Source organism: Salvelinus sp. IW2-2015, linkage group LG18 (genome assembly GCF_002910315.2).
Source record: "Salvelinus sp. IW2-2015 linkage group LG18, ASM291031v2, whole genome shotgun sequence".
NCBI classification, from domain to species: Eukaryota; Metazoa; Chordata; class Actinopteri; order Salmoniformes; family Salmonidae; genus Salvelinus; species Salvelinus sp. IW2-2015.
This window is the reverse complement of record NC_036858.1, coordinates 10996946-11022355: the sequence shown is the minus strand read 5'-3', so window position 1 is coordinate 11022355 and position 25410 is coordinate 10996946. Positions and strand designations below refer to the sequence as shown.

At 42.5% G+C, this 25410-nt stretch overlaps 2 protein-coding genes across 2 annotated transcripts; both read left to right on the top strand.

Moving 5' to 3' along the window:
* The first annotated feature begins 916 nt into the window (after positions 1 to 916).
* On the top strand, positions 917 to 14527 carry slc16a5a (solute carrier family 16 member 5a). The gene is made up of 4 exons (XM_024009067.2): positions 917 to 2624; positions 9310 to 9453; positions 9672 to 10502; positions 11792 to 14527. Exons 1-4 carry the CDS (start codon positions 2264 to 2266, stop codon positions 12046 to 12048), a joined length of 1593 nt encoding a protein of 530 aa, XP_023864835.1. The 5' UTR covers positions 917 to 2263; the 3' UTR covers positions 12049 to 14527.
* A 927-nt stretch (positions 14528 to 15454) lies between these two features.
* tap2t (transporter associated with antigen processing, subunit type t, teleost specific) lies at positions 15455 to 25051 on the top strand. Its single transcript, XM_024008456.2, has 12 exons — positions 15455 to 15718; positions 16529 to 17082; positions 17268 to 17382; positions 17548 to 17678; positions 17933 to 18138; positions 19312 to 19509; positions 19715 to 19843; positions 19948 to 20136; positions 23330 to 23503; positions 23782 to 23941; positions 24191 to 24327; positions 24599 to 25051. Exons 2-12 carry the CDS (start codon positions 16572 to 16574, stop codon positions 24788 to 24790), a joined length of 2142 nt encoding a protein of 713 aa, XP_023864224.1. The 5' UTR covers positions 15455 to 15718; positions 16529 to 16571; the 3' UTR covers positions 24791 to 25051.
* The last annotated feature ends 359 nt before the right edge of the window (positions 25052 to 25410 follow it).

The window sequence follows — 25410 nt, the reverse complement described above, 5'->3', positions numbered from 1 at the left end:
CCGCGTCCAGACTGCAAATGAATCGCGCTTGCGGGAAGCCGCCGCTGGCTGATCCCGCCCTGGCTTACATTCAGAGCGGAATGTAAATGTAAAAAACGAAACTAAAATAAATAAAAATAAAAAACTAAGTAACTCCGCCAGTGTGTCTCTTTTGGGTCACTTTTGCCGGTCCCAAGCCCGGATAAAGGAGGAGGGTTGGAATTGTGACATAAAAAAAACAAGAATTGACAGAAGAAAGTTCATTTGTAGTTCTAAACATATTTAGGGTGTTAACCCACTTTTTGTCTCTCCCACGATTTTATTCCTCTCCTACAGCGTCCATCACAATTACATGCACATGGCCAATTAGGTGATGACGTCATTTAGCGACTTCTAGCGACTTTTAGGACAGCCAATAGCTACTTTCCTTACTGAGGAGTTGGCAACACTGTAGCCTACACAGCAGAGAAAATAAACCATCCAGTGGAGGCTGCTGAGAGGACAGCATATAATAATGCCTGGAATTAAATTAATGGCATAAAACACATAGATACCATTACACATATTCTGCTCCTGCCATTACCTAGAGCCTGTCCTCCCCAATTAAGGTGCCACCAACCTCCTGTGAAAACATAAGGAAGCGCCTCGCATTGCAATTTCTTCGACCACATTAGGCTACACGACAGATTGGTCTGGATTAACAGTAGCCTACCAACTGCCAAAAATGTGAGTGTCCGTAATGTAATTTGTGATAAACATCCATCAACGCTCGTACATCCTGTCTCCTCCCACCCATAATACGTTATTGTTGCTCAATGGCAGGGACTAGGATTTACAGCTGGCTTGTTTATGATGTGGTAGAGAGGGTAAAAATAGTCGAAACGGAGTAGGCTAATGGTCGTCAGGTATAATGAGTAGCCGCAAAAGGTAAGAAAATTGCGCTAACGTGTTAGTGTAAACAAGGTTTTCTAGCCGACATCAATTTGGTGAGCAATGTGATAGTCTACTGAAAACAAGTGATCTTGCCTGTTATGTCAGTGTTTTTATTTTGAGACTGGACTTAAATTAAATGTAACCTATGTATTTTGACGTCAAGTATTTGAGCCATGAAGATAATATTCAACAATAATAAGAGAGTAAACTATAGGGCAGGCAAACTGTTTTCTCACCATCCTAGCCTATTATTGTCGACGAGTTATCTCGAGCGTTGTTGTGCTGTTGCTGTACATAGATTCAAAGTAGCCGCTCTAGTAATTAGGAGTTCGGATGGATCGACGTCTGTCTTTCTTGGCCCGGATATCTCCAACAGTTAAGATTCCTAATATCAAATAAATTGACATTCCACGTGGGTAGGCTACTAGAGTGCCAAAGCGACTACAACGTCTGACAATAACTAAATGTTACTTAACATTGAATTGGATTTCACCGCTTGGGCCCAAATTGCATACACTGTAGTGTACCGTCTTTGAAGAGTGGGATCACACATTGAGGCGTTCAAATTGGATAAAGGACAGCTAAATTACGTGCATCTCATTATGTCATTAATGTGTGCCTAAATGCGAATTAGAGGCTATGTTTGGACATCTTAAAGCCTAATTACGCACAGTTGCACTCATAATTCGAAAAAAGTAAAATAAAATAATTCTACGAAAAAAGATAGCAGTCAGAGTGCAGTATACCAGCAGTCAGGGGGCAGTATACCAGCAGTCACTGGGTCCAGAATACCACAGTTGACTGCAGTTAATGCATTTTTACTGCAGTTTCAAAACGGCAATCTTTTTTTTTGGTAAGGAATACCACTAAACTAACAGATTACAGACAGAAATCTAAACTGGAAAATGTTTTTCACAGTAGGCCATTCATTTGAATTTTTTTACTTCCTCAAGCACATGCAGATATGTGCCAGTGCCATATATCTATATCCTATTCCCTTCCCCCTTCATTAACAGACCCCCAATAGTGGAAATCGGCCCTTATTTTCATGCATACAGAATTACACTAGACCTTGGAAAAGTTAGTCTTTTCCTATTTATGAAGTGACAGCTGGATAGTTTTTACCACAAGCTATGCAAATTGTGTGTCTAATGCTTTGATACAAACAAGACTACACAACGTAGCCAGAGGACAAATCGGGTTGCTCATGTTTTTCCCCACCTATTAACAGGCATGTTCATTGCTGAGGAGATACACTGTGAGATGGAATATATTAGTGAGTGTAGTGAGTGTCATTCACCATGGCAAGCTACTGTACTACTAGGGCATTTCCTCAGCAGCTGAGCAGAGGATGAACCTGAGGAAAGGCAGCAAGGTGGCAGGGAACTGTGACAGCCTCCGGATGGAGAGCAAGGCACCTGAGCAGACACATAACATGGGGCAGAAGAATGGAGAGATCATGGAATCTGAAGAGGTGGAGAATGGCAAGCCTGAACCCATAGTCCCTGTGGCCATGGATGGGCCCATCACTGCACCTGATGGGGGTTGGGGCTGGGTGGTGTTGGTGTCCACCATCCTGGTGCTAGCCCTGACTCTGGCCTTCCCCTCCTGCATAGGCATTTTCTACACGGACCTACAGACAGAGTTCCAGGCCAGCAACCAAGAGACTTCCTGGGTGCCTTCTATAATGACATCAGTGCTTCATGCTGGAGGTATGGTAGTAGAGTCACATCCTAGTTTGCATAGATTTCCATAGATTCACCTTCTGATTTTAAGTAGGGTTTTTTCATTTTTTTTTTTTGCAGTGACACATTCATATATGCTTGCAGGGAAATGTGCTCAAAGTAAGCTCAGTAATCACTGACAGTCTATTACAGTTGAAGAATTCCTTACTTTTTAAAACTCTTAAAGCAGATTGTCTAACCCACTCAGCCTGTCGTGATCATTCACTGTGTACACTAGAGGTCGACCGATTAATCGGAGTGGCTGATTAATTAGGGCCGATTTCAAGTTTTCATAACAATCGGAAGTTGGTAATTTTGGACGCCGATTTAAAAAAAAATAAAATAATAATAATATATTTTTTTACACCTTTATTTAACTAGGTGTTATGGGATTTTTATGAATAATGACTAAATTATGTATACATGAAACTTAGAACTATAAGTAAACAGAGTACTACTATGTTACTGTATGGATGTATGAATCTTATTATAATCATAATACTGAATATAATGTGTGTAGTTTTAGTCAAGAATTAGAACAAGGACTTTCTGTTCCTTGTTAGAAACGAATGGAGTTGTCGTCAGACTGGCTGGAATGATGTGTTCATTACAGGACATTCTGTCTCTATCCAGGGAGGGGAGAGACCTTGGGCTGGTTGTACATTGTTTAACAGGTGGCAGAAAATGTAAGAAGGCTTGTATACTGTACTGCCATTGTATCCGAGAGGAGGAAGGACATTTTAAAACCTATAACATCATTTTAATTATATAACCTGATGTAAATTGTACTATGGTCAGTACTCTTGAGAATAAACGCTATTGATTGATTGATTTTGAGACTGGTTTCTGTCCATTTTATGCAAATAAGTATCTTACAAATTCTTATGAATGGGCAGAGTGTTTTAATTGAATTGGTTGATGAACATATAGGAATTAAATTCCTTTAACACTAGGCAAGTCAGTTAAGAACACATTCTTATTTTCAATGACGGCCTAGGAACGGTGGGTTAACTGCCTTGTTCAGGGGCAGAACGACAGATTTTTACCTTGTCAGCTCAGCGATTCAATCTTGCAACCTTACGGTTAACTAGTCCAACGCTCTAACCACCTGCCTCACGAGGAGCCCGCCTGTTACGCGAATGCAGTAAGAAGCCAAGATAAGTTGCTAGCTAGCATTAAACTTATCTTATAAAAAACAATCAATCAATCATAATCACTAGTTATAACTACACATGGTTGATGATATTACTAGTTTATCTAGCGTGTCCTAAGTTGCATATAATCTATGCAATGCGCATTCGCCAAAAAGGACTGTCGTTGCTCCAACGTGTACCTAACCATAAACATCAATGCCTTTCTTAAAATCAATACACAGAAGTATATATTTTTTAAAACTGCATATTTAGCTAAAAGAAATCCAGGTTAGCAGGCAATATTAACCAGGTGAAATTGTGTCACTTCTCTTGCGTTCATTGCACGCAGAGTCAGGGTATATGCAACAGTTTGGGCCGCCTGGCTCATTGCGAACTAATTTGCCAGAATTTTACGTAATTATGACATAACATTGAAGGTTGTGCAATGTAACAGGAATATTTAGACTGATTGATGCCACCCGTTAAATAAAATACGGAACGGTTCTGTATTTCACTGAAAGAATAAATGTTTTGTTTTCGAGATGATAGTTTCCGGATTCGACCATATTAATGACCTAAGGCTCGTATTTCTGTGTGTTATTATGTTATAATTAAGTCTATGATTTGATAGAGCAGTCTGACTGAGCGATGGTGGGCACCACCAGCAGGCTCGTAAGCATTCATTCAAACAGCACTTTCGTGCGTTTTGCCAGCAGCTCTGCTGTTTATGAATTCAAGCCTATCAACTCCCAAGATTAGGCTGGTGTAACCGATGTGAAATGGCTAGCTAGTTAGCGGGGTGCGCGCTAATAGCGTTTCAAACGTCACTCGCTCTGACACTTGGAGTAGTTGTTCCCCTTGCTCTGCATGGGTAACGCAGCTTCGAGGGTGGCTGTTGTCGATGTGTTCCTGGTTCGAGCCCAGGTAGCGGCGAGGAGAGGGATGGTACCTATACTGTTACACTGGCAATACTAAAGTGCCTATAAGAACATCCAATAATCAAAGGTATATGAAATACAAATCGTATAGAGAGAAATAGTCCTATAATTCCTATAATAACTACAACCTAAAACTTCTTACCTGGGAATATTGAAGACTCATGTTAAAAGGAACCACCAACTTTCATATGTTCTCATGTTCTGAGCAAGGAACTTAAACGTTAGCTTTCTTACATGGCACATATTGCACTTTTACTTTCTTCTCCAACACTTTGTTTTTGCATTATTTAAACCAAATTGAACATGTTTCATTATTTATTTGAGGCTAAATTGATTTTATTAATATATTATATTAAGTTAAAATAAGTGTTCATTCAGTATTGTTGTAATTGTCATTATTACAAATAAATATTAAAATCGTCCGATTAATTGGTATCGGCTTTTTTTGGTCCTCCAATAATCGGTATCGGTATGATCGGTCGACCTCTAGTGTACACATTTGTTTTACAGTGCTGAGGTTTGCAGTCTGATAGTGACTGGTCAGATCAGGCAGACAGACACAAAACCCATGGAAAAGGCCTACATTATGAGAATCAACACATCCCCTGTTTGTTTATTTGATAAGTGAGATTTCAGGGGATGGTCTCTCACCCTTATACACACACTAACGCTGTGTAGTGCCACATGAGCTGCCTTTGGTTAGCCACTCACAGGGGTTCTATTTCTGTTTGGGTTTCAAGCCCTAAACATCTGGGAAAGTCCTGTGCATGCATGTCCATTGCCTTAACGCAACAACAACAAAGAAATCACCCGAACTGAATTAAGATGAGTCAAAAGATAAACTGAGCAATGTGTGGAGCAAATCAGTAAGCTGGTACATTACTTATTTCAATGACCTTGCAGTGTCAGGGTGAACTTTCCATCGACCTTACAGTTTTTTCTACTTGTTGCGCTTCAGTTCCCTTTGGTGCAGCACTTGGCTCCACTAAGTATGATATTGAGTGCATTTTCAACCACTACTTAAGTACATTTAAAACCAGATGCTTTAAGACTTTTATTCAAGTAGTATTTTACTGGGTGACTTTCACTTTTACTTGAGTCATTTTCTATTAAGGTGTCTTTTTGCTTTTTACTCAAGAATGACAATTTTGTCATTGGTGGGCATTGCGTATACTCACTTCTTAATCCCCGCGATGCGTATCAAAATAGTTTTGAGGTATATGGTGTATCAAAATAAACATTCTAAAATATATATATCTTAAAATGTTTATAAACTATTTTTCACATTTTTAAGCGCAGCAATGTGCACATGGCAGTAGGCATACGCGCAAATGTTCCAAATTGCAATTTGTGGGAAAACACAGTTTTAAAATAATCACCTCACATGCAAGCGGTTTCATGGACAGAAATTAAAATATATCTTAGACATTTTGAAGGTGAGATCTAAAGATGCAACAACTATCATGGGTTGCTAATATGACTAGGATGATGGCTTTGGCTGCTAAACAATGAAAGAAAGTTAAGTTGAAAACCAATAGCACAGGAGAGCGCATATGTGGAAGTCTTTATAAAATAATTGCCTCCACTTTTCTATGGTGGGATTTTGGCTATAGGCTACTTTTAAAGCAAGGTAACACATGCCTTATAATATGAAGTAAAATGTCCAGGTTTCAAACCATTAAGGAACAGGAAAAATATAACTGTCTTCTGGTAGATGGAAAGGCTTTCCCTAAAACGTACTCAATTAAATGTTAACTAGCTCATCAATCTACACACGGGGCGGCAGGTAGTCTAGTGGTTAGAGCGTTGGGCCAGTCACCGAAAGGTTGCTAGATCGAATCCCCGAGCTGACAAGGTAAAAATCTGTTGTTCTGCTCCTGAATAAGGCAGTTAACTCACTATTCCTAGGCCGTCATTGTAAATAAGAATTTGTTCTTAACTGACTTACTTGTTTAGTTAAATAAAACACCCATAATGACAAAGCAAAAAGTATTTATTTTTATTTTTGCAGATTTTATAAAAAATATAACACATTAAATTTACATAAGTCTTCAGACCCTTTACTCAGTACTTAGTTGAAGTGCCTTTGGCAGCAATTACAGCCTCGAGTCTTCTTGGGTATGACGCTACAAGTTTGGCACACCTGTATTTGGGGAGTTTCTCCCATTCTTCTCTGCAGATCCTCTCAAGCTCTGTCAGGTTGGATGGGGAGCGTTGCTGCACAGCTATTTTCAGGTCTCTCCAAAGATGTTCGATCAGGTTTAAGTCCGAGATCTGGCTTGACCAATATAGAACATACAGAGACTTGTCGTGAAGCCACTCCTGTGTTGTCTTGGCTGGGTGCTAAGGGTCATTGTCCTGTTGGAAGGTGAACCTTCCCAGTCTGAGCTCCTGAGAGCTCTGGAGCAGGTTTTCATCAAGGATCTCTCTGTACTTTGCTCCGTTCATCTTTCCCTCTATCCTGACTAGTCTCCAAGTCCCTGCCACTGAAAAACATACCCACAGCATGATGCTGCCACCACCATGCTTCACCGTTGGGATAGTGCCAGGTTTCCAGACAACCTTGTTTCTCATGGTCTGAGAGTCTTTAGGTGCCTTTTTGCAAACTCCAAGCGGGCTGTCATGTGCCCTTTACTGAGGATTGGCATCAGTCTGGCCACTCTACCATAAAGGCCTGATTGGTCGTGCTGCAGAGATTGTTGTCCTTTGGGAAGGTTCTCCCATCTCCACAGAGGAACTCTAGAGCTCTGTCAGAGTGACCATCGGGTTCTTGGTCACCTCCCTGACCAAGGCCCTTCTCCCTCGATTGCTCAGTTTGGCCGGGCAGCCAGTTCAAGGAAGAGTCTGTGTGGTTCCAAACTTCTTCCATTTAAGAATGATGGCCACTGTCTTCTTGGGAACCTTCAATGCTGCGGAAATGTTTTGGTACCCTTCCCCAGATCTGTGCCTCGACACAATCCTGTCTTGGAGCTTTATGGACAATTCCTTCGACCTCATGGCTTGGTTTCTGAACTGACATGCATTGTCAACTGTGGGACCTTATATAGACAGCTGTGTGCCTTTCCAAATCATGTCCAATCAATTTAATTTACTACAGGTGGACTTGTGGTTGTAGAAACATCTCAAGGATGATCAATGGAAACAGGATGCACCTGAGCTCAATTTCGAGTCTCATAGCAAAGGATCTGAATACTTATGTAAATAAGGTGTTTCTGTTTATTTGCAAACATTCTAAAAAAAACTGTTTTCGCTTTGTCATGAGGTGTGTAGTTTGCTGAGGATTTTAATTTATTTAATCAATTTTAGAATAAGGCCGTAACGTAACAAAATGTGGAAAAAGTCAAGTGGTCTGAATACTTTCTGAAGGCACTGTATTTGGCACTCCTACAATTTCTATATAGAAACCTTTTGTAGGGTTCTTTGAGGTTCTATATGGAACCAATTTATGTTCTACTGTATATAGAACCTTAAGGAGTGCCATATATGAAGCAAGCATAGAACCCCTTTTGGTTCTATCCAGAACCTTTTCTTCTAAGAGTGTATGCCTACCTGGCAGAATGATATCATGATTATTTGCATCAATCCAGTGGCCATTTGTTTTCCAACCTCCATGTGTGCTCAAGACACACACTAACCAAACAACAGTGCTATGTGCCGGCACAGTTGAATTGAAAGGTAACTACACTCAAATCATAATTTATTAGATTGTCCCCAGACCTCAAGTGGTCTCCTGATGTGGTTTAAGCATTGTTGTGGACTTAACTTCTAATTTTAAAAAGTGTGACGGAGCGAAAACTTCAAACAAAATATGTCTGACTCAGTTGACTGTCTCATTTATCTCATTTATGTTTCAATAGTAAGCCTACTATTAGTCTACTTCCACAGTACAGGTTGGCCTGACTGTGAAAGACCAATATGGGATTTATAATTTTAGGTCATTCAGTGTGTATGTCACTGTTTCTCATAGCATTTTTCACACAGGGGTGCTTTTCCTTCACCGGGTGGGCCATTTGGGAAATTTTGGAACAAATTAGAGTATACACACTTTTCCATGTACCACTACACCACTGCTTACTGGCATCTTACCAGGAACTCCATGTTTGTGCCAAAGCTTGATTGACTCCAATGCAATGAAAAACTGAATATAGACAAGGAGCCAATGAGACATGGTTGTCTTTAATGTTGAGTCTGGTGCACCCACTGCAATGATTGCTTCCACAGATGTCCTTCTAGTAAGCATGACAATAGGAGAGGCTAAAATAAGAAGGGGGTGTGTGTGGGTGTGGGGCGGGTTCTCGCAGAGCATTGACCCTTCTGTTTTCACTCAACCGCAGTTATATGATCCTAGCAGTGAAACACAACCCAAACGTTGTTCAGTTTACTATAAGTCATTGTATCTCTTTAGGGTTGTGCTTGGGGTCCCATCTGGTGCAAAAGGCCCTGCACAAACCACCACTTTGTTTAAGATAAATATAGCCATAGAGGGCAGTTATGCTAAGATTGTTGGATTAGGGAAATTCCCTTGTACCTAAGGCTCTAAGTTTTACTGTACTTTCTTTGAGGTCTTTGTGTGTTTAACCAATAGCATGTCTCCTCCTTTAGGTCCATTCTGCAGTGTAATGGTGGAGAGGTTTGGTTGCCGGACGACGGTGATGGTGGGTGGGGTCCTGAGTGGTCTTGGAATGGCGGCCAGCTCATTTACCCACACCATCACTGAGCTCTACGTCACAGCTGGGGTTATTACAGGTCACTAACCTCCTAAAAAAAAAAAATCATCACTCCACAAAGCAGTTAACCCCTAACAACAGATCTAGAATCAGATAACGCTACATCCCAATCTTTATAATCTTTATTTTTAGGGAAGGTAAAAAAAAATCACACCCTGTATTAGTGGTTAGGGGCAACCTCTACCTTCTCCCATGCATTCAGCCATGTGCCTTATTCATTGTCTTCTCCTTTGACAGGACTTGGATTCTGCTTCAGCTTCCAGCCCGCAGTGACTATTCTCGGGCACTATTTTGTGCGGCGGCGGGCTTTTGCCAACGCAATGTCGTCCATGGGCACTGCCCTGGGCCTGTGCACCCTGCCCCTCCTGGGAAACTACCTCCACACTGAGCTGGGCTGGCGGGGGAGCTTTCTGGTTCTGGGGGCCGTCCTGCTCAACTGCTGTGTGTGTGGAGCTGTGATGAGGCCTCTGTGGGGCCACAGACATCGTGGTCAGCCCCTGATGAACCACGGGCCTCTTCAGCCGGAGGAGGAGAAGCCAAAGGGGAGGATGAGGGCCTTGTGGGCCGTTCTGAAGGCCGCCTTGCACCATCACATGGCCTTTGACCTCTTATGTAACAACCTGCGTTACCGCATGTGCGCTGTGGGCATGACTTGGATGATGCTTGGCTTCATGGTGCCGCTGATCTACCTTGTGCCCTACGCCACGGCCCACGACATGGAGCAGAGCCGGGCCGCCCTCCTCCTCTCCATCCTGGGTATCGTCAACATCGTGGTGCGGCTGCCCATTGGCCTGCTCTTCAGTCTGCCCTGGTTCAAAGGGCGCCACATCTACGTGTTCTCTGCTGCTCTGCTGATGAACGGGCTGAGTAATAGTATCTGCTGTATCGATGCCAGCTTCCCCGTGCTGCTGGTGTACGTGGTGACCTACGGCCTGTCCATGAGCGTGGTGGGCTCGCTGATGTTCACCGTCCTCATGGATACGTTGGATATGAGTCGCTTCCCTGCTGCCCTGGGCCTGCTCGCCATCATGGAGAGTGTCACGCTACTGATCGGTCCCCCGCTCGCAGGTACCGAACTCCCTGAGGCGTGTGTGCGTGTGTGCCTCCCCTCCATGAAAACTAGGCGAGGAGATGTCCTATTCAATGATGAACACATTCTTTAAGTAAGTGTTGTAGAGTAACTTGAAGGAGTGCTAGGCATAACACAGGCTGTGGTCAGAGGCAAGGAGCATATCCTGCTGCTTGGATTCCACGGACATCCAACCAATCATGTGTGTCCAAGGGAAACRAGGCTGTGTGTGTTTGCGTGTCCTTGTATATGTGTGTGTGTACATGAATATGTGTGTCCCTGTGTGCTCATGCCTGTTTGTGTGTGTGTGTGCCTCCCCTCCATGAAAACCAGGCGAGGAGATGTCCTATTCAATGATGAACACATTCATCAAGTAAGTGTTGTAGTGTAACTTGAAGGAGTGCTAGGCATAACACAGGCTGTGGTCAGAGGCAAGGAGCATATCCTGTTGCTTGGATTCCACGGACATCCAACCAATCATGTGTGTCCAAGGGAAACTAGGCTGTGTGTGTTTGCGTGTCGTGTGTGTGTGTGTGTGTGTGTGTGTACATGAATATGTGTGTCCCTTTGTGCTCGTGCCTGTTTGTGCATGTTGCGGGGGTCTTGAAGACAAACTTGAATAAGAATGGAATGTTCAGCTCCCTCTTTCCTGGGGAGGGGGCATTCCAGCTCAAATGTCAGGTATGCAACCTACTTCTGTATGACTGCTTATGTAGTTGGTTGAGTTTCACTGTGCAATGGTAGAATCAAAGACGGCATAGTATGGAACTGCTTTTCCAATAGAAATCCCCGATCACACTTGCAGGCGATGTCATGGCGACGTTGGCTAGCTAAGCTCATGCGCAGAAACACGCCATTGGGTCTAACGGTCATCTTGCGCCGAACTGTGCATATGCAGGCCGTCAAAATCAAAGGCACACCTTCGATATGGTTGTTTATGACGAAAATGGAAACGTGTCACTTTCACCAGGTTGGAGTAATAACATGTTCAACTGCTTAAGACATAGGCTCTAGTCTAGGTTGTGCCTTTTACATTTTAAGAAAATGAACAACTAAGGAAGAATGTTTCACTTCTCTCATTGAGTTCTCAAACCCCGGCCTGGTCTGCTTTACAAGCGTTTCCGGAAGTCATACGAGGTTGCGCCTCTGGGTTTAGGAAGTTCTGTGGTAATACTCTGTTATTGTTGTAGTTACGCCCTTATGTCATCATGAACTGTCTGTCATGCACTGCTGGGGCTTTACTAATGCTGATTGGCTCCTGATATTGTTGTTTATGTTGTTGTTACAGGAATCCTGGTGGACAGAACTGGGGAGTATTTTTACGTCTTCTTCGCCTGCAGTGCGACTGTCGCCTCATCAGCTGTATTCCTCATGGTGTCTTTCTACTGGCTGGACAGAAAGGTGCTAAAGGGGCAGCAGGTCTCCCCACCAAAGCCTGCCAGTGTTAACAATGTTGTCCCCCAGTGCCAGTACAGCAGTGTGCCCACCAAGGGGGACAAAGACAAGGCCTCAGACTCTGAGACTGGGGATGTCAGCTGCCTGTGAAAAGCGTCATTGTCCAAACTCACAGATGTATATTTCCTATGGTTTTGTGATTGTATACCCTGTGCTGCTGATCTTACAGTACAAGCGTATGATAATTGATATGATATCCCAATCTGTTAGGATCTGACACTCCAATCATAGTATACACACTCTTGCCTCTTGACTGTTAAGAGTATTGGTAAGTGCAAATGGGTTGAGTATTTCATCCAATGGGTTCATGCTAGGAGTGGATTATTCATTGCTATTACAGTCGGCACTGTTTATGCAGACTAATACTGTTATTGTTGATCGAACACAGTACTTTTTCACACATTCCGTAAACCTGTGCCTTTCCCCCTCATACCCTGTTACACATTCATCAATGTCATGTTGTTCAAGAAGACATACCTTAGGAATCCTTCGCCACCCTTCAACAAGCAAGATTGTGCAAAAAAACAGATGTGCCTTGTACATGCAATCAATCAAAATAAACATGTAATATCTGTAGGCCTATTAAATGTCCTATATATATACTACACCAGAAGAAACCTCAACTGAATTATGAGTACTGTAGGCCTACGAGTTTATTAAGATGGATATTATTGACTGAGCATATCAACGTCAAGTTCTTTATCCCAAGAAGTCTTCGATTTTTTTGGGGCCTAAACATTTGTTTATGATACTGTTCATGTCTTGTTATGTTCGTTGTGTAACAGAGTTACAGAACGATCAGTAGCTTACTGGTATGACTGAGAATGTCTTGTGAAAAAGTGCAGGAGTTACTAGGACATGGGTGCTATTCATTGTCAAAGACTGAAGCAAGTACTGTAGGTGTTGGAGATTTGTTACTTCTCAACCTACTCGTTTTTCAGGTATCGTCAAGAAAAGATTACTCTAAGGAACATAGTCACATACAGTACCAGTCAAAAGTTTGGCCACACCTACTCATTCCAGGGTTTTTCTTTATTTGAACAATTTTATACATTGTAGAATAATGGTGAAGACATCAAAACTATGAAATAACACGTGCCATTTTTGGGGGGATGGCAGGTAGGCTAGAGTTTAGAGCGTTGGGCCAGTAACTGAAAGGTTGCTCGATCGAATCCCTGAGCTGACAAGGTAAAAATCTGTTGTTCTGCCCCTGAACAAGGCAGTTAACCCACTGTTCCCCGGTAGGCCGTCATTGTAAATAAGAATTTGTAATTAACTGCCTAGTTAAATAAAGGTTTAAAGTAACCAAAAAAGTGTTAAACAAATCAAAATATATTTGAGAATAATGACAGCTTGGCATTCTCTCAACCAGCTTCATGAGGTAGTCACCTGGAATGCATTTCAATTAACAGGTGTGCCTTGTTAAAAGGTCATTTGTGGAATGTCTTACCTTCTTAATGCGTTTGAGCCAATCAGTTGTGTTGTGACAAGGTAGGGGTGGTATACAGAACATAGCCCTGTTTGGTCAAAGACCAAGTCCATATTATGACAAGAACACCTCAAATAAGCAAAAACAAATGACAGTCCATCGTTACTTTAAGACATGAAGGTTAGTCAATACGAAACATTTCAAGAACTTTGAAAGTTTCTTCAAGCGCAGTCGCAAAAACCATCAAGCGCTATGATGAAACTGGCTCTCCTGAGTACCGTCACAGGAAAGGAAGACCCAGAATTACCTCTGCTGCAGAGGATAAATTCATTAGAGTTACCAGCCTCAGAAATTGCAGCCCAAGTAAATGCTTCACTGAGTTCAATTTTACATTTTTTATTTAACCTTTATTTAACTACAGTAGGCAAGTCAGTTTAAGAACAAATTGTTATTTACAATGACGGCCTATTAACAGACACATCTCAACATCAACTGTTCAGAGGAGACTGCGTGAATCAGGGCTTCATGGTCGAATTTCTGCAACGAAACAACTACTAAAGGACACCAATAAGAAGAGACTTGCTTGGGCCAAGAAACACAAGCAATGGGCATTAGACCAGTGGAAATCTGTCCTTTGGTGTGATGAGTCCAAATTTACGATTTTTGGTTCCAACCGCTGTGTCTTTGTGCAATGCAGAGTAGGGGGAACAGATGATCTCTGCATGTGTGGTTCCCACCGTGAAGCACGGAGGAGGAGGTGTGATGGTGCTTTGCTGATGATACTGCCAGTGATTTATTTAGAATTCAAGGCACACTTAACCAGCATGGTTACCACAGCATTCTGCAGCGATACGCCATCCCATCTGGTTTGCGCTTAGTGGGACCATCATTTGTTTTTCAACAGGACAATGACCCAACACACCTCCAGGCTGTTTAAGGGCTATTTGACCAAGAAGGAGCGTGATGGAGTGCTGTATCAGATGACCTGGCTTTCACAATCACCTGACCTAAACCCAATTGACATGGTTTGGGATGAGTTCAGTGCTCAGCATATGTGGGAACTCCTTCAAGACTGTTGGAAAAGCATTCCAGGTGAAGCTGGTTGAGAGAATGCCAAGTTTGTGCAAAGCTGTCATCAAGGCAAAGGGTGGCTACTTTGAAGAATCTCAAATATAAAATTGATTTTGATTTGTTTAATACTTTTTTGGTGTTATTTCATAGTTTTGATGTCTTCACTATTATTCTACAATGTAGAAAATTGTAAAAATAAAGAAAAACCTTTGAATGAGTAGGTGTGTCCAAACTTTTGATTGGTACTGTATGTGGCAACATACTTTTTAGGCTATGGCATTTCTAACACACTGGCCCATTTATTAACTTGAGGCCCCCATTATTGGCCAAATAATAATAATTTTGCGCAAAAAAATACAACTTAGATGGCCCACTAGGCAAAAATTGGACCAACCCATATGCTATTTTCCAGAAATACCAGATGGCCAGTCCGCCCCTGGCTATAGCTCCCTTGTCATGGAACGATTCATAGGTAATTTTATAGAAACGGCTATTGTGTCTTGCGCTGGGGCCAAATTATTATTTATTTCATTTTATACAAATCATTATTTATATAAAATAATTGTGGAAATGATAAATGTCACCTTAAAAAACATACTTAAAAAAAAAAAGAGCAAATAAGCTGTCGTTCGAGGTCGGAAAGGTAGGCTATCCCTTAATGTTCTGAGAACGGAGTGTTCCAATTTGATAAATGAGGTCAAAGTATGACATGATGTGGCGACAGTGTAGTGTTGTTGCCTGCCAGTTCAAGCTGAAAATAAGGCGGAATAGTTTTTCAGCTGAACTCAAGGGGAGAATCTCAATTGGATTTCCTTGATTCCTCGCGTCTTTTCCTCGCTTCTTCTCAAAACCCATTGGATGAGAAAGTCAGAGGACCCGCCCCCCTGACATTGTCTTCCAATGGATTTTGAGAAGGAGTCGAGAGAGGATGCGAGGATTACGATTTGAGATTTGTTCCAAAGAAAAGCGAATGATATTTTCCCAAAACAAAATATTTATATTTACATGATTTTAAATGTAGTTGTCAAGTTGTCAGTTACAAAGCTATAGTAAAATGTTGTTGACATATAGGCTAGGACTGGAGTAGGCTAGACACTTCAAACGCTCGCTCACAGAGACCTTGTTGTTCCGGTAGTCAGTAGAAAGTGAAAGTAAAAGTATCCATGTATTACTGTAAGGTGTAACGTTAACCTGCTGCACGAAAACAATAAATGAAATGTATTTATAAAGCCCCTTTTACATCAGCCAGCAAAGACGATGGTAAGAATATTGTTAGCTTTTCTAAGAAAGTAGAGTTATGCAGGTCGATTGTCAGTGTGGATGATAGACTACCAAATACGTTTTCTGACTTCATATGATTAAGCTAGCTGTCTATTGCACTACAGCCTCCATCGATTTTATGATGGGCATGCCATGGGCCCTATCTCTTTCTGAAACTCCCGGTCTTCCATTTATGCATTATACTATATTTTAAACTGGGTGGTTAGAGGTTTACATTGCGTTGTGCTTAAGAACACCCCTTAGCCGTGTTATATTGGCCACACTCCCTCGAGCCGTATTGCTTAATTGTATTACTATACTAATTGTATACGATACATTCAGAAATATATACTGCCCATGTGTCTTGTGCGCTCATTATGGATATTCATATCATGCATGTGTTACCTCCGTCGTCGGAATGAGACCAAAGCGCAGCGTGGAAAGTGTTCATCGTACTTATTAGAATGAACACCAAAAACAACAAAGGATAAAACGAACGTAAAGTTCTGCAGGGTTATACAGCTACTGTGCCAAAACAACATCCCACAAACTAGGGTGGAAAAACAGGCTGCCTAAGTATGATTCCCAATCAGAGATAACGATAGACAGCTGCCTCTGATTGGGAACCATACCCGGCCAACAAAGAAATAGAAAACTAGAATGCCCACCCAAATCACACCCTGACCTAACCAAATAGAGAAATAAAAAGGCTCTCTAAGGTCAGGGCGTGACAGCATGTAAAGGCATTGCTATTGTTACGGTAATAATGGGCACCATATCGACTTACCTGTTTATTTTTTTTCTTTCCAGGATAAGCACAATTGAGATACTGCTGTAACTCTATCTATTGGCCATGGCTTGTTTAGAAACATATGGGTTGGTCCTTCTCTATGACCTAGTGCTGTGGGGGGCACTGTGGACTGGGTTAGTTCTACTGGAGTTCTCCAGTAGTGGAGGACTGGTGGGGTTATGGGCCTTTGGAGCCCTAAGGTGGGCATTGCACCACTCAATCACCCTGGTGCTTTCTGCTAGAAAGCCACAGCCAGTGCTGAGGAGATGGGTGGCAGTGCTCTGCCTCTTGCCTCCTGTGTTTGAAAGTGGACGTATGGTCATGGTGCCGGCATCGACCGCCGACGACCTGGGTCTGGTGCCTGGCCCAAGCATGGTGGTCTTGGCCCTGGTATCCTCCACTGTGGCCTGCCTGGCATGGGAGCTAGGCTTCCCTGATGATGGAGGGAACCAAGGGAAGGAAAAGAAGAAGAAACAGGAGGCCATGGCACAGTTGATGAGGGTGGTGCGATACTGCAAACCAGACGCCCTCTACCTGGCTGCAGCCTTCCTCTTCCTCAGCCTGGCTGTCATCTGTGAGTATAGCGTTGTGTAAAAGTAATTTCAAATGTGCATACCAAGCACATGCGTTCGTTTGTATTCTGTTATCAATTGTTTTCAAGGAATTTGTTGAGCTAGTTATTTTTGAGCTATAATTATTCTTACTTACGCCATCCGTTCCAGTGAACCGTTTTTGATCGAGCCAATCTTGTTGTTGCAGGTGAGACATTTATCCCTTACTACCAGGGGAAGGTCATTGATACGCTGAGTGGTCAGTACCAGCACAACAGCTTCATGTATGCCATTGGGGGCATGGGACTCGTCTCACTAGGAAGGTACACAGGTTTCACTTCCTCTTTTACATTCTCTAGTTTTTCCTTTGGTTGTTTTCTCTCCTTTGTGTTTTGGTTTATCTGTGAATAGACAGAGAGAAAAATGATAGACCCTTCTGTGATTGTTGATTGACCTGTCTGTGACCGTTCTGTGGTTTTCCCCCTCAGTGCTCTGTGCTCAGGCCTGCGAGGGGGCTTGTTCATGTGTAGCCTGTCCAGACTCAACAAGAGGATGAGACACATGCTGTTCCACAACCTGGTACAACAGGACATACCCTTCTTTGAGGAGAACAAACCAGGTGAGATGATGTACACAGGAACATCCCACTGGTTGAACCAACGTGGAATTGATGTCTGTGCCCAGTGGGATGGGTATTATATCATAGAGATAATAGGATAATAGCACATATTGTCATGCCATGTCCTATTCGCTTGTTTTGGTGGCATGTGATGTGATCTCTATCCTTAGTCACAGATGATTCTGGTATAACTATTACAGCTCATCCACCATTATAATCCAATTGATTTATGAATGATGTCCTTCCTCCCACAGGAAGCCTTGTCTCACGCCTCGGCTATGATGTGGACAAGATGGGACGCTCTGTGGCTATGAACAGTAACGTGCTGGTGCGCAGCCTGGTGAAGACGGCTGGTATGCTGGTCCTGATGCTGGGCCTGTCCTGGCAGCTCACCCTGCTCACCATGGTGGAGATGCCCCTCCTCACCCTGCTGCAGACCAAATATAACACATACAACCAGGTAGACGCAACAACACCCAAACACCTACACCATTATACGTCCAGATAGACACAACAACATCCAAACACCTGCTGCCAGGTAGACATAACAACAGCCAAACACCTCAAATGTAATAGGGGAGTGTGGGGGTAAGTTGAGCCAAAGAGGTAAGTTGAGCCACCCTTGTTTCTTGGAAACCATACAGAAATCATTTGACCAAATATTTAGGAAGAGGTCATCATTTCATGGAGTCTGTGAAGAAGAAACCAGATGGAACAAGTGGTAAGCAAGTTAGGTCCCAAAAAAAAGGATTTTCACCACATTAATTTATTGTGTTAAAGGTTATATGACACTTGTATCTAAACCAAAGTAGATCATTTTAAGATTGTACTATACATCAGTTGGGGTCTTCATAAGCTTCAATATGAAGTCCTACATCTAGCATGAAAGTGCATCCTTGTATCTGTGTGGGCCAATATAGTCAAAATGTTTGCCTTGGGGTATGTTGAGCCAATGGCCATGGGGAAATTGAGACCATGGTTGAGCCAATGGCAAGTTAAGCAAATTGAAGTGTTTTCTTCCATGGCATAATGCAAGGCATTGTTGTTGGGATATGAGGTAACAACAGGGCCTGGCCTATGTTAATAGTGTTAAAAAAGTACGAAGTGTTTGTTAGGTGTTAAGCCAGTGTTAAAAGGTACTTAAAATTATTAAAAGACAAAAAAGCGATTGTGTTTGGGGAAATAAAGATAGACATGGTTTTTAAAAGGTAGAGGTAATATTTCAATCAGTACAGAAATTTGTAGGTGGCTTAACTTACCCTGTCCCGCGACTCAACTTACCCCAAACCCGGCGTAAGTTGTGCCAAGAGACCACTATGTTTTCAAACCTGTAATGTTTACATGAATTCTGATTATTTCCAGGGACACACAACACCCTGAAATATATGTAGATATCTTTTTAGAAAGAATACAATATTTCCCTTGACGGAGTGATACTGGCTCAACTTACCCCACTCTACCCTACCTACAGCTAGAACAACACCCAAACACCCATGCAGCTATAACTCTGACAGCAATGTAGACAAAATAAAGACCAAGTATAGAAAAGTAATGGGATTATTGACTAGTTAGTGATAGATGCTTGTAGAATTATGATTGATTGATTAATTGACTGACTGCTACCACCCAACAGGAGTTCATTAAGCAGCTGCAGGACTGCCAGGCCCAGATCAAGGAGCTGGCATCCCAGGCCATTGGGGCGGTGAGAACGGTTCGCAGCTTCAGAGCTGAGGAGAAGGAGCTAGATAGGTACAACCAAGCACTGGAGAGGATGTACAAGGTCCAGGAGCACAAAGGCATCATCAGTGCCGTCTACCTTTTACTGAGAAGGGTAAAATTAAACTAATGATAACTCTAGGATGTTTGAGACCCCTGGGTGCTGTAAATAACATGGAGATGTAGTCTATCCCACATGATGTGTCTGTCCTTCCCTACATCCCTACTCACTGAACACCTTTAACTCGTATACAGTACTCTATATACGTGACGTGCTCCTGTATCCAATAGGCCTCTGTGTCTTTTCTCTGTCTGGCCAGATGGTGACAGTGGGCCTAAAGGTGTCCATGCTGTTCCTGTGTCGGAGGCTCATCTCGGCTGGCCAGCTGAGCATTGGCAGTGTGCTGGCTTTCGTCCTCTTCCAGAAAGACATGGTGACCAATATGAGGGTAAGTAAGCAAATGAACCACCAGCAGGCGTTTTGAATTCTCAGGTCATTTTTCGGGAATACCTGATGTGAAACTGACTGAAATGTTTTCTTTGTTGTTGTCAGCAACTTGTGTATGTCTTTGGAGACATGCTGAGCACTGTCGGGGCGGCAGCCAAGGTGTTCACGTTTCTGGACAGAAAGCCAGATCAGAAAGAAGCAGGAGAGCTGGCTCCTGCAAAGCTTCAGGGGAAACTTGCTTTCCATCATGTCAGCTTCTACTATCCCTCACGCCCAAATACACCCGCACTGAAGGTAAGCATCCATTCATAGGATATGAGCTGTTATGAAAGATTGTATCAATATTCAAAAAAGCGTAATAGCCCTGCTATTTTCATGGATTTATCGATACCATTACATCTTTTAATAGGGAGACTTGTCTTTGAACCAGCACCTTTTTTTAAATGTAACTATTGAAATATATAGTGCATTCTGAAAATATTCAGACTTTTTCCACATTTTGTTACGTTACAGCCTTATTCTAAAATGGATTAAATAGTTTTTTCCCCTCATCAATCTACACACCATACCCCATACTGACAAAGCAAAAACAGGTTTTTAGAAATGTTTGCAATTGTATATAACCCCCCCCCCCCCCCCCCGGAAATATGACATTGTTGAAGCACCTTTGGCAGCGATTACAGCCTCGAGTCCTCTTTGGTATGACGTTACAAGCTTGGTACGCCTGTATTTTGGGAGTTTCTCCCATTCTTCTCTGCCAATCCTCTCGAGCTCTGTCAGGTTGAATGGGAAGAGTCACTGCACAGCTATTTTCAGGTCTCTCCAGAGATGTTCGAATGGGTTCAGGTCCGGGCTCTGGTTGGGCCACTCAAGGACATTGAGACTTGTCCCGAAGCCACTCCTGCCTTGTCCTGTTGGAAGATGAACCTTCGCCCCAGTCTGAGGTCCTGAGCGCCTTGGAGCAGGTTTTCATCAAGGATCTCTCTGTCCTTTGCTCTGTTCATCTTTCCCTCTATCCTGACTAGTCTCCCAGTCCCTGCCGCTGAAAAACATCCCCACAGTATGATGCTGCCACAACCATGCTTCACCGTAGGGATGGTGCCAGGTTTCCTCCAGATGTGATGCTTGGCATTCAGGCCAAATAGCTCAATCTTGGTTTCACCAGACCAGAGAATCTTGTTTCTCATGGTCTGAGAGTCCTTTAGGTGTCTTTTGGCAAACTCCAAGCGGGCTGTCATGTGCCTTTTACTGAGGAGTGGCTTATGGCCACTGTACCATAAAGTCCTGATTGGTGGAGTCCCAGCAGAGATGGTTGTCCTTCCTCTACAGAGGAACTCTGGAGCTCCGTCAGAGTGACCATCGGGTTCTTGGTCACCTCCCTGATCAAAGCCCTTCTCCCCCAAATGCTCAGTTTGGCCGGGTGTCCAGCTCTAGGAAGAGTCTTGGTGGTTCCAAACTTCTTCCATTTAAGAATGATGGAGGCCACTGTGTTCCTTGGGGACCTTCAATGCTGCAGAAATGTTTTGGTACCCTTCCCCAGATCATTGCCTCGGCACAATCCTGTCTCTGAGCTCTACGGACAATTCCTTTGACCTCATGGCTTGGTTTTTGCTCTGACATGCACTGTCAACTGCTTATATAAACAGGTGTGTGCCTTTCCAAATCATGTCCAATCAATTGAATTTACCACTGGTGGACTCCAATGAAGTTGTAGAAACATCTCAAGGATGATCAATGGGAACAGGATGTACCTGAGCTCAATTTCGAGTCTCATAGCAAAGGGTCTGAATACTTATATGAATAAGGTATTTCTGTTTTTTACTTTTTATACATTTGCAAAAAGTTATTACCTGTTTTTTTATTTCTCATTATGAGGTATTGTTTGTAGCTTGATTTAATCAATTTTAGAATACAGCTGTAAAGTAACAAAATGTTGAAAAGGTGAAGGGGTCTGAATACTTTCCGAATGCACTGTACCTTATGTCTGTTGGCCAAGCAGTTACAGTGCCGTCAGAAAGTATTCAGACCCCTTGAACTTTTCCACATTTTGTTGTGTTACAGCCTGAATTTATAATGGATTAAATTGAGATTGTCTATCACTGGCCTACACATAATACCCCATAATGTGAAAGTGTAATTATGTTTTTAGACATTTTTGAAAAGCTTTAATGTCTTGACTAAGTATTCAAACCCTTTGTTATGGCAAGCCTAAAACGTGGGCTTAATAAGGAACATAACAAGTTGCATGGACTCACTGTGTGTGCAATAATAGTGTTTTTTGATTTTTGAATGACTACCTCGTCTCTCTACCCCACCCATACAATCATCTGTATGGTCCCTCAGTCGAGCAGTGAATTTCAAACACAGATTCAACCACAAAGATAAGGGAGTTTTCCAATGCCTCGCAAAGAAGGGCACCTATTGGTAGATGGGTAAGGAAGGAGTTAGAAAACCGCTCAGAGATACCATGAGGCCAATGGTTACTTTAAAACAGTTACAGAGTTTAATGGCTGTGATAGGAGAAAACTGAGGATGGGTCAACAACATTGTTGTTACTCCACAATAATAACCTAATTAACAGAGTGAAAAGAAGGAAGCCTGTATAGAATACAAATATTCCAAAACATTCATTCTCTTTTCAAAAAGGCACTAAAGTAGAACTGCATAAAATGTAACAAAGAAATTAACTTTATGTCCAAAACAAAACATCACTGAGTACTACTCTTCATATTTTCTAGCATGGTGGTGGCTGCATCATGCTATGGGTATTCTTGTCATCGGCAAAGACTAGGGAGTTTTTTATGATAAAAATAAATGGAATAGAGCTGAGCACAGTCAAAATCCTAGAGGAAAAACTGGTTCAGTCTGCTTTCCAACAGACACTGGGAGACAAATTCACCTTTCAGCAGGACAAAAACCTAAAACACAAGGCCAAATATACACTGGAGTTGCTTCCCAAGACAACATTTAACGTTCCTGCGTGGCCTAGTTACACTTCTGACTTAAATCGACTTGTAAATCTATGGCAAGACTTGAAAATGGCTGTCTATCAGTGATCAACAACCAACTTTTGTTTGAATAATTCAAAAAAGAATAATGTGCAAATATTGCACAATCCAAGTGTGCAAAGCTCTTAGAGACTTACCCAGAAAGCTTTAATCGCTGCCAAAGGTGATTCTAACATGTATTGACTCAGGGGGTTGAATACTTATATAATCAAGATATATTAATGTTTTCTTTTTTTTTCTTTTTTTACAAATGTTCGGATTTTTCTTCCACCTTTTAGTATTTTGTGTAGAACGTTAGCAAAAAATGACACAATTAAATCAATTTTAATCCCACTGTGTAACACAACAAAATGTGGAAAACGTCAAGGGGTGTCATTACTTTCTGAAGGCACTCTATTATCTCCCTGCCATGCTTGCCTGTACCTGCAATAATTTCCAGTATATCGTTGGTTAAATGTCTCTAACCATCTATCTGCCAGGCTGTGAGTTTGGAACTGCATCCGGGGAAGATGACAGCGCTGGTGGGGCCCTCTGGTGGCGGGAAGAGCTCCTGCGTCAGCCTGCTGGCGAGGTTGTATGAGCCCAAGGAGGGCCAGGTGCTGCTGGATGGACAGCCCCTGCACTGCTACCAGCACCAGTACCTACATCAGAAGGTACAGTCAGGAAACCCGCCATGTCCAATAATGTACTGTAGTACTTTAGCTTGTTCATAGGGCTCTGCTTTCCATAATCCTTTATACATGTGTGAACAACTGTTATGCAAACTAGGACCGTTCAGCTCACTCCCTCTCTTAGCAATGTTACTGTCAAAGAGCTGCACATTAGCCTGCAGACCTTCTGTGTCATACAGACATACCATATGACTTGTTCAATTGTTTTTAATATGTTTTTAAACCAAACATCCCCAATGATTATCTCTCTCTGAGGTAAGATGGCCCTGGTGTCCCAGGAACCAGTGCTCTTCTCTGGATCTATCAGACACAACATAGAGTACGGCCTCGTGGGATGCACCCTGGAGAAGGTGAAAGAGGCCGCAAAGAGCGCCAACGTCCACGACTTTATTTGTACGCTGGAACAGGGCTACGACACAGGTAGGTAGTGATGGGTCATCTTGTGGCCATTGTATTGACACATATTCATCACATTTATTCATTGCCAAGCATGGTATTTTCTGTAGAGGGGCTGTTCTACCTTCATAAGCATGTAAGGTGTAAGACTGGAACAACCGGTTGTACAATGCTTGAGGGAGGTATCTGCTGTGGGTCGTATTGTGAGTTACAGGCCTATCTGTCTGTGTAGCTACCAGCTGGCCTAGCACTAATGTCCTGTGTATCTCTCAGATGTAGGTGAGTGTGGAGGGCAGCTGTCTTCTGGACAGAAGCAGTGCATCGCCATCGCCAGAGCTCTGGTTCGAGAGCCACAGGTCCTAATTCTGGACGAGGCAACCAGCGGCATGGACATCAACACACAGCATGCGGTACACATTCAAAACCTCTATAGCACAACACTATTACATGATTTTCATGTCTAATGTAAAACATAGAACTAAACCAACTGCAGAATGAACATGACTAACTACAACAGACTACAGACTCTAAATCTTTTTTTCGGAGTCAGAATTGGAATTATGCAGGAACAACTCTGGGTCTTAGGTATAGCCTATAACCAGGACCCAATATTGTCATAGAAACTAAATCTAATAGCTTCAGTAACATGTTGTCAATAGGGTTCTTAATGCTCTCTCCCAGGTGCAGGGCGTCCTGGCAGGCTCAGTGGGCCAGACAGTGTTGGTGGTGGCCCACCGGCTGCGGACTGTGGAGAAGGCTGACCAGATCATCTTCATGGAGGGCGGGGAGGTGGTTGAGCAGGGCACACACCAGGAGCTCATGGCTAGCAAGGGTCGCTACCGTCGACTCAAAGAGGAACTCTTTGAGGACTGATTAGGAATCACACAGCTGTCAGAGAGAGAGACCCACGCAGAATAATTCCATTTATGAAAAGTGAAAATGTTGATTGAACTGCATACTCTATCATGAGGCATGTTTCCATTGACCCAGGTTTATTCAACAAAAGCAATGCCGCAAAGAAAAAAATCTTTGTTGGTGTGACGTCATTACGTCCAGCTGTTTTTAATCGACACAACTACATGGATGTTAAAAAACGACCAACTAAGCATATCCAAAATGTTTATAGATTTTTTTTTTAAGAATACAGCCGTTGTCGGGTTCTGAGTAAAGGGATTACCCTACATCGGTACCCTACTCGGGGGCGTGGGCACGTTAAGCCACGCCTCTTCGTGTGCGTATCTATAGTTAAATGGAAACGTGCCCTAAGCAGGCAATTGTCACATCTATTCTCTATTCATACTTTCTAAATGTCGACAAAAAAATCACTGGACAAGTTAATAGTTTTTACTGCAAGAAATCTGCATAAATCTATTTTTCCTTGATTTGATTCACAATCAAATAGAAATGTGATGTTTTTTTCAGTGGCACTGAAATGTTAAAATTAAAGAACAAGTTTGTGAACACTGAAAATTTGTTTAAAAAAAAAAAGTATA